A 9,969-nucleotide genomic window follows, 5' to 3' on the forward strand; every position below is an offset into this window, starting at 1 on the left:
TATCAAACATGCCTAAGTATTATAGCTACACCAATACTAAATTCAAGTTTTTCATCTTCCCATTTTGTTAGATTTCAACAAAATAAAAACCAAAGAAGTAAGTTAAAATCATAAATTACAATACAAGTTTGCATGTTTTCAAACTTAAGTGCAGTAATTGCAAAGAGATATTACCTTCAGAAAAGAGAAATTTTATTATAAATATAATAGAGCAATGAATTGCATATTATTAACTGTCCAACATTGCGTGTAAGGAATAAAAATTTACTAAGCATAGTTAATTTATACAATTAAAAAATGAGTTAATAACACTTTGAACCCCTTGTATTGGTGTAGTAATCACACTTTGCCCTCTCAACCACAACAATAAACAATTCTTTCTCTAGAAAAGTCAACGGTTAGTTTTGCTAACACAGTTATAAATTTTGATAGAATGATTAAATTGGCCATGTTATAGTGATAAATGTTTTTTTTTGTAAATTATAAATGGGTTATTTAATTAATATACTCTCATATTTTGGAGTTATTGACAAATCTCCAAAACTCAAATTTATCTTTAAATATGATATTATAATTATTTCAAATCATTATAAATTATAAATTTATATTTACATATCATAAATTGTTATCTTTGATGCATGAAATTTGACAAGGTGCTTTAAGTTTGGGTTAATCTAATAAACACTACCTATGTACATAATAGCATCCTTAAATGCATACCAGATATGCAAAAAATGAAGCGCAAATTCAAATTGGGATTAGTATGTATCTAAGTGTGTTAGTGTACATACTGTTAGTCTATAAAAAAAATTAAATCATAAAATTTTTCTAAGAACTTTTTAGTTTTAATCAAGTTCAATTTGTTAATTTCTTATATAACTCATTTTTTTCTTCTTTGAGGTCAAAGATTTAAAGATAATGTTAAAAATTTCAAAAGAAATTATGGTAGATGAGGTAACCTATAATCTAATGTGAACAAAAAATAACTATGAAAGCCGCTAATTCAAAAGTGCAAGAAAATTATAAGAATATAATTTAAAGAAATGTTGAAATTAGAGTGAACTTATAATTTTTGTTTCGTGAGCAAGTTTTTTGAATTATAGTATGTTAGCTTCATACATTGCATTGCAACTTATATTTAAGCGTAGATTATCAAAACAAAGTTTATATTTGTTAGTTGAGGAGAGCAAAGTAGGATTTTTTCTTAGTTTAGGAGGACAAAGTGTAATCAGAGCAAAAGAACAAATTGGAAGAAAATTAATGTACTGCTTTAAGAGCATTCAAAACTTAACTTTCATTAGGTTCCAGGGGGCAAAGTGTATATTGTTTTAGTTGAAGACGGCAAAATGTGAATACCTCCTAGTACAAGGGACAACGTGTTATTTACCCTTAGAAAGAAATAACTCAAATTATTACATAAAAGCTGTTAAAGTAGAGGAAAAACTAAAAGGTAATTGATTTGACTATGGAGAACTGATTATACAATTTGATTGGTTGGTTGCGAGAGATGAATATGTAAAGCACATTTAGGATTATAGAGAGTTCCCATACAACACTTTCTTAGTAGACTTCTAGAAAAACAAAGTCCTTAATCAGTATCTACTTCAATTGTTTGGGAACATCCTTTCTGCTATCATTTACAATTTGTTATAAGTTGATGAATCTTTATTTATAATGTTTTAAAAAAGAAAAAGTTACTCTTAAGTGACCAATTTTATGCTTGTATTAAAAGTATTTTTGAGACCAATATGTTCTATTTCGAAACTTGCCAAACAACCAAAAATACTTCTATTATGTAAACTTTTTTTTTAATGTCAAAGCACAACCTAAAATGTAATTGAATTAGTTTAGCCAAATGAGCAATTGACTCGTAAATTTATCAAACACTAAAGGCAGAAAAATGACTATAGTAAAATTGCAACTTTCTCATTTGCATACCTATTAAGAAAGTCTAAATTTATCTTTCATCTACAATATAACTATATATGTATCTCTAATTTTAGTGTCTTGAGTACCCGAATATCCTATCTCCCACTCTTAGATTGCAGAGATTTCACCATGAATTAATCAAGTTCCAATTTAACTACAAGTGTTTGGAAATCTTGCATTGTATAATTCAATTTGCATTTGTTTGGTTGTTTTTAAGTATAATTTCAAAAACCTCCCTTAAGATTTCTGACAATTTCACATAAATACCCTCTAATATTTGAAATTACACTGACCTCCCCTTTCATATAGACAGACCAAATTTCACCATCAAGAGCCTTCACATGACCAAATTGTCCTCAAAAACTTGAGCCAACAATAATTAAAAATATAAGAAAAAGAAATTGCTTTAAAAATATAATTTTTCTGTTACTTGGAACGAAATAATTGGAAGTGTATATGCTTAAAGTACCAAGTAGCACTTGTAATAGCATTATCTGAGAAAAACGAAATAGCTTTACAAAAAAAAAAAAAAAAAAAAGAACTAGAGGCTCAGCTGTTCATGATACTTCATTTGGCGAAGGATTTGTGCAAAAAGGTGACTAATATACCACAATTTAAGTTTCATCAAAATCACTAGAGGTAAAAGCTTAAAACTTTTTTTGGTTCATTAGACCTACTTACAAGTTTTATACGTATTGATTGTTATTTATCATGTTAATGGTATCTAATGCTTGTCATGGATATAATTTGAACTTTTTAGAGTATTATATGTTGTACTTGTGAATGTGCCTCTATACTACTTGATGATGGCCACAAATGATTTTGTTTATAGAATATCTTTAGTTAAAGTTGGCATGATTTTTATTATTATTATTTTTTTTTTTTGCATTTTCACCAACCTTATATGCTAACATGAAAGATCCATTACACTGCCAATGGCTCTTCTTAGGTTTTAACAGTCAAAAGAGTAGCTTATCATATATATATATATAGTGGTCCTAAGAGGATCAGACTGATGGCAATCTTTTTCCTTTTTTTATTGGTATTTTCCTCATCAAAAATGTTAATTGTTTTCTTCCAGAGACAATGAGGGTAAATTTGGAAGAAAATTACGTGTCAGTACTTTTGCTTCAATTTTGACGTTACTTTTTATGATAGGGGTTGGCTTTGTTATTATATATGTCAATCAATGGAAGGTCAGTGGAATTTTTAATATTAGAGGGCATTTATGTGCTATTGTCAGAAATCACGAGGGAGGTTTCTAAAATTATCCCTTGTTTTCGTTACTATTTTTCACCCTCTTTATTTTCTTTCCTTATACTTTATTTAAGTCCCACTTTCTTTATTAAAATTCTAAAATATTCGGCAAATATAAATTAAGGATTAGCAAAAGCTCATTTTGATACTTGAACAATCAATCTTTATGGAGATGATTAGGACTTATCATGTACTATTTGGTTGACCTAGTAGTCTTCTAGAAGTATATCACTTAGCAATCATAGTGCAATGTGAAGCCAATCTCAATGCTAACTTACATGATAACCTTAATTGTCAAGCCAACACCAATGCTGAATGACCTATAAGAACTCATGTTTATTGTCAACACACGAAGAAGTTTCATATGCCAATTTGATAGAAGTCTTGAGTCTAAAAAGGCTGAGAAGTAGATTGAGGAAGTAAAAAGTAACCTTGCCTTGGTACCAGTGTTTGAGGAGATGAAACACCTCATCATTAAATCATTCTTAGTGAGTGAAGCTACAAACTAGTGGATGGTTGTGTAGTCAACCGTTATGCAAAGTTGGGTAGGTTTTCATCTACAATTATGGCTGATAAACCATTGAATATGTTCAGGAATTAGAATGACCTATTAAGTGAAGTTCGATAGAAGATGGTTAATGCCACTACCCCTAACCATAATGCAATCTATGAGGGTAGTCTTAAAGCAAAGTTGACATTAAACTAGTAGAGAAGGAATAGAGGGTAAAAAAGTCTAGATTCTTTGGAAGTTTTGGAGGCAGTGGAATGAATAAGACTAAAAAGATCTTCTATTTGGTTAGAAAAGAAAAGAAGCGGTAGACACCAAATTTTTATTTTTAGCCTTATTTATTATTATTGTAATTGATTAAATGATAGTAAGGGTTTTTAATTATTTTTTTATTTTTTTATTTTTTACAAATTGGTTTCGTTGTTTTCATTTTTATTGCTAAGATATTTTGTATTAAATTTCAGAAAAAGAAAATTTCCACAAAAAGTTGTTTTAATCATCTTGGATTCAATTTGAAAAACAAAAAATATATATAATTGACATTTAAAAAATTTTCAATTTGTTTTAATTTGTTTTTAGCTTTGTTTGTTTACTTAAATTGATTTTTGAAGAAAAAAAACAAAAATGATAAAAAATAATAGGAAAATGTGTGAATAGGTGGGAGCTTGCATGTGGGACAAGTGTCCCTTTATGTCCTTGACAGCACAACACCTAAGGGGTTGGCGTCTAGACACTTGGAGGCCTAAGATTTGAAGGAAAAGAAAAAAACAAAAGAAAAAGAAAGGAAAGGGCGGCTAGAGGTTGAGAGAGCTGAGAGTGGGAGGTAGGGTGAGAGATAGAGAGAACCGAGAGAGAGCTCTCGGCTGAGGAGAAACGGAGAGGAAAAATAGAGGAAAGAAAAAAGAGGCGGCGGACAAGGGGGAGCTGAAAACAGAGGAAGAAAAGGGGAAATCCGGGAAACTTGGGAGAGGGCTTCGGGTGAGGCAAGGAGAAAAAACGCGAGAAAGAGTCAGAGGGAGGAATAACAAAAAAAGAAAAGGGAAGATTCGAATTGAAACAGAGAGGAAGAAAAGAGCTAAGAAGAAAAGAGAGAAAGGCTTCGATTGGGCAAGAAAAAGACAAAAAAAAAACAAAGAAAAAAGGGGAAGCTAAGGGAGACTTCGGCAAGAGAGGGAGAATAGAGCAGAGGAAATTTAGAAAAAACAGAGCAACAAAAAAGGGCAAAAAAACAAGAAGACAAAACAAGGAAAACAGGAAAACAGGAAAATTGGGAGAATGATTTCGAGAGGCAAAACGAGAGAGTGAGCCAGAGAGTAGACGAAAAAAATAAAAATAAAAAGGAGAGGAAAAAGGAAAATCTTTGGCAAAGAAACAGAGCGAAGGGAAACTAAGGAAACAAAGGAATCAATAACTAGTTGTTGTTGCCGCTGCTACCACCAAAATCTTCCCTTGTTATCTGCGAAATTTTACCAAGCAAGAGCACTGTAAATAAGAAACTTACCACTTCCTTAGGTCGCCAATTCAAAATAAGTATAATCTATCCTTTATTTGATCCTATGTGCCCCTATGTGACTTTTGTGTGTGATTGCATGCCTATTAAATGTTTTTATTTCATTTATTTATTTAGGCAATTTAATTGTTTTGGTTTTGTATATTTATTTTATATTATTTGGAAGGTAATTAAATGCCAAATTGTAATAGTTAGGGGGTTCAAGACATGTATTTAGATAGTATATGTAACAGTTAGGTATTTTATTATTTATTTTATTCATTCCCTTTTAGATTGTAGTTAGGACCCCCAAATGTAATAGTTAGGGCTTTATTTGCATTATTCGCCTTGTGTGTTTTTGCATGCTTATGTGTTACGTGTTATCCGCTTTCTTAGCACCTTGCATCTAGATATCATACTTATATGTTATGTGTTTATGTGACATTATGTGTTTACATGCTTTTATTATGATTTACATGATTAGTTAGTTATAATTAATGTGTGACGTCACCACACTAGTTCAACGCTAGTTGTGGCCCCTTTCTCGTCACCACATTAGTCCAACACTAGTTGTGGCCCCTTTTTCTGATTTTTCTCACTAGTCCAACGCTAGTGAGAATTTATAGACATGGGCTAGTCCAACGCTAAACCTTTAGGAATCATTCACACGCTAGATCATGTTTGTGTGATTGCACTACATTTTCATGCATATTTTTACTTTATAGGGTTTTTTTTATCATTTTTGCATGACATTCCCCCTTATACTTATATCCCTTATCCCAAATTCCCCCTTATATTTTTATTCCCTATCCCTACGTGTGAGACATGACGTTAGACTTGCATTTCATATAAAAAAATTAGAGATAGGTTAGTACATTTGTTTGATTAGATTAGGAAATAACCGTCAAATATGGGATATGGATGAGTTTGGCTCTCTAGCCCTAGCACGCTCATATTCCCTCTATTAAAGGGAAAATCTAGTCACGAATCATAGTCCCCCTGCACCCGTTATGATGCATTCCTCTAGGACAAATATATTTGTATAATTATTTTTTCTTTTCTTTTCTTAGAGTCTTATATTTCGCACATTCGTGACCTCTTCAAATAATTACTTTTGGGCATCGTAATTAATACGATTTCCACCAATTAAAATTTGAAAGAGACATGTTGACCCCTATACATTAGGTCTAGGGTCTGCATTCATATAATACGTCCAAATGTGATAAATTTTTAGATTAAAATAAGAAAATTTTTTACTAGCCTTGGTTAGGTTGAAAGGGTGCCTTGGATTTTATCATTGCCTTTCCTTTTTTTAAATGTGACTCCCGAACACTTTTCTCTGATTTTCGAAGACTTAGAGTTGTTTAAAAAGGGTTTTTTTACTTTTTCTTTTAAAATTCATTTTAGGTGACTTGGTACACCTTAACTCCATACCAAGTGGTGACTCCTAATTTTTATTAAAAATCCTTTTTAAACTATTATTTTGGGTCAAAAATCATCGCATTTTTAATCCCCAATTAGGCCCACATTTCTTTATTCATTTCTCTAAAAACAAAAACTCATTTTCACTCAAAATTAAATTAAAAAAAAATCTCATTTTCTTAAAACTTGCTATTTTATTTTAAAAAATGGGGCGCAACAATTGGCGACTCCACTGGGGATTGAGAGTCCGAGCAAATTTGATTTAGTCAATCTTTTTCTTCTTTTAACCTTTTTATATATCACATTTGGAGGTTTAGGGTTGCATTTTTCCTTTTTTAGAATTTTCTTACATCTAACACACAATCGTCTCGATATCCGTGTATGTGGTAGAGATGTGTGTATTTTCTTATGTTTGTATATCGCGCTTGCATTTTTGGGAAGGGGGTAGCCACCCTAGAACCATCACCCGCATTTGATGGTAAAAATCCCTCCCTTCAATAGGGACACTTCATATGTGCATACGCTTTATTTTATAACCCCGCATTCTTTTTTACTTTTAGTGGTTGTCATACCACTCTTCCCTTATTAGGATTAGATCGATCCACTTAGACATGTGGCCGTGGCATAACGTGCGCATAGCAATATCCGAGGGATCACTCGAACCACCGACTCTTAGACTTTGGGATTGATGACCCTTTGCTTTTGGTCTGAAGGTTTGGGAGCCTGAAGCCTTGTCAAGTTTAGTTGCATTAGTAAGCCCCAATCTCATGCATCCATGTTAGAAAGTACCTAGGGTAGAGTCAACCTTACCCGAATAGGAATACTAGGCACGAAGGGAGGGATTCCACCACTCTTTCCTTAAATTTCTTTTCGCTTTTTGTATCATCTAATTGCCCAACATGTTATGTGTTATCTGTTGAACTAACATTTCCTTGTTTTCTCGTTTTTTTTGTATTCACAAACGTTAGAAAATAAGAGATCTGGCATGATTTTTTTTTTAGAACCCACCCTCTTAGATAGGCTATTGCACGTGTAAAATTCCGATGTATTGCATTTGTAGGTTTATAGATGCACATCATTTTAGCCCTACCCTGGCATACAAAGGGTTCCTTAGGTCATGTTTTCATTTCAAATTGTATATTTAATTACTTTAATAAATTGGTATCATGCATAAGCCTTAGAGGGAATGCCATTTAGGGGATCCCGTGCTAGGAATAAGCTACCTTGTGTCTCGGATATGTAATCCACTGAGACTTGCACGTCTATATTTCTTGTACCATCCAAAGGGGTAGTGCATGAGGTAAGGTAGGATCCGATATTTTTCGTGATAATAGAGCAACTTTTGCACATTAGAATATGGGCATCTAACAATCATTTTTTAGCCATTTATCAGAATTGGTAAAAATACCTTGCGTAAAGGACATTAATTTGAAAAAATTCACAAATAATTTTTCATCGTTGAGACGATAAATATGTTGAGGCTAAATCTTGATTTTAGAAGGCTCGTAGACTAATGCATCACAATGATCTTTTTAAACTACCAATGGGTAGACAATTCAATTGATTTTCAAATAAACCATCAAATTCATCCAATCCATTTTGTCAATTCATTAATTTTTAGGACAATCTAGTTATTTTTGAATAAATCATTGACTCCATTTCATCTATTTGATCAATTCGTCCAACAATAAATCATTAACTCAATCCATTCATTCAGTTTTAGGATAATCTAGTCAATTTTGAATAAATCATCAATTTCATTCAATTCATTTGACCAGTTTACCAATTTTTAGGGCGATCCAGTCAATTTTTTTAATAAATCATCAATTTCATCTGATCCATTTGACAACTTAGGGTTTTGATGCCAATTTTGAAACTGAAAAGGCCAGTTGTTTTTGAAAAATCACCCATTGCGTTCATTCCATTTGGATATATTAGGGTTTCAATCCATGTTGAAAAATCGCAATCTCTCCAATAGCAAATTGAAAGCAAATTGATTTGTACGAATTTCTGTGCCAACCAAAATCATTCATTCATTTAGAGGTCTCCAGCTGTTCAATTGGCCAAATATTTCAAAATTATTTTTCACACGAATATTAATAAGTTGATCAGATTCATCAGATATAGTATAGTGCCTACCCTAGAGGATTGCATCATGTCAGGCCTACCCTTGACACAAAAAGGGTCCCCCAATAGGACATGCATCCGAATTACCTCAATATATACTAACTCGTGTCTGTTTCTTTCTTTTCTTTTTGGCAGCAGTTAATCAAAAGGGGAATTTAAATAGGATTTTTCCTAAATTTTCAGATAATTGTAAACATAGCATAGCTACACGAAGAAGTCCCATCATTACACGATCGCGTAGTTGAGTTTCAAGAAATAATGTAAACATGAGTACACATCCTGAGTCGTCTGATAGGCCTGTAACGACATCATCGACTGACCTGGCAAATTTGAGAGCCCAACTGAGCGAGATGTTAAACAAATTCAATAAATTGAGCGAAGAAATGACAACCCAAAGGCACATGATTGACCAATTGGTTGCTAACAGTGGCAGTAACCAAATGAACCCATGTCTATCAACCAACCTGAAATAGAACACCAATCACTTTCTCTGTCCTATACCCAAGTTACCTTTCAACTGTCCTTTGCAGATGTACCCGAAGAGACTTTCACCTACCTCGCTTCCATTTTTCCATATACTTACCCCCACAACATCCAAGTCAACCCGGTCAGCATTCAAATACCTCAGAATTGTCCAGCCCCTCAAGTACCTCATGACACCACTGAGCCATTCATGTTGGATGCTGCCCAAGAAAAAGTTAAAACTGGGGAATCCTCTGCACCAATCGACAAGAATTTGCTAAAGAGGCTGGATCTATTTGATGAATTCATAAGGAAAAGCCAAGGTTTGAGCAAGCAAGGAGGTTTGGATTACAATGAACTGTGTCTTTTCCCAAACATGCAATGGTTGTTGGGTTTCAAAATACCCAAATTTAATAAGTATAATGGAATTGGTAACCCCAAGACGCATTTAAGACTATTTGCAAATAAGTTGGAAAAACCAGTAGATGATGAAAATTTGCTAATACATTTATTCCCCGAGAGTTTGGAAGGCGATGCCCTGGATTGGTATTCCAATTTAAAGCCGAAGAAATGAGAGCAAAGTTGGAATTGTCAACTGCCTTCGTGAGGCAATATGAGTACAATTGTGAGCTTGCTCCGACGAGGACCACACTTGAAGGGATTAAAAGGAAGCCATCTGAGGATCACAAGACTTATGCAAAGCGATGGAGAAAATTGGCTGCCAAAGTGGAACCTCCTATCACCGAGGATGAAATTGTTCGGACTTTTATCAAAA

The 9,969-nt window shown here is 33.0% G+C and overlaps 1 protein-coding gene across 1 annotated transcript; it reads left to right on the forward strand.

Annotated features, from left to right (window-relative positions):
- Positions 1 to 8,998: 8,998 nt before the first annotated feature.
- Positions 8,999 to 9,768, forward strand: LOC140013377 (uncharacterized). The gene is made up of 2 exons (XM_072062646.1): positions 8,999 to 9,164; positions 9,263 to 9,768. The coding sequence occupies exons 1-2, from the start codon at positions 8,999 to 9,001 to the stop codon at positions 9,766 to 9,768; spliced, it is 672 nt and encodes a 223-aa protein (XP_071918747.1).
- The last annotated feature ends 201 nt before the right edge of the window (positions 9,769 to 9,969 follow it).

Source organism: Coffea arabica, chromosome 8c (assembly GCF_036785885.1).
Source record: "Coffea arabica cultivar ET-39 chromosome 8c, Coffea Arabica ET-39 HiFi, whole genome shotgun sequence".
Classification (NCBI taxonomy): Eukaryota; Viridiplantae; Streptophyta; class Magnoliopsida; order Gentianales; family Rubiaceae; genus Coffea; species Coffea arabica.

What these genes read in the sequence shown, in the direction of transcription:
- LOC140013377 (XM_072062646.1), top strand. Translation starts at nt 8,999, where the DNA reads ATGAGTACACATCCTGAGTCGTCTGATAGGCCTGTAACGACATCATCG. An exon ending in ATTGGTTGCTAACAGTGGCA is followed by an intron (nt 9,165 to 9,262) that starts GTAACCAAATGA and finishes TGTCCTTTGCAG; the next exon opens with ATGTACCCGAAGAGACTTTC.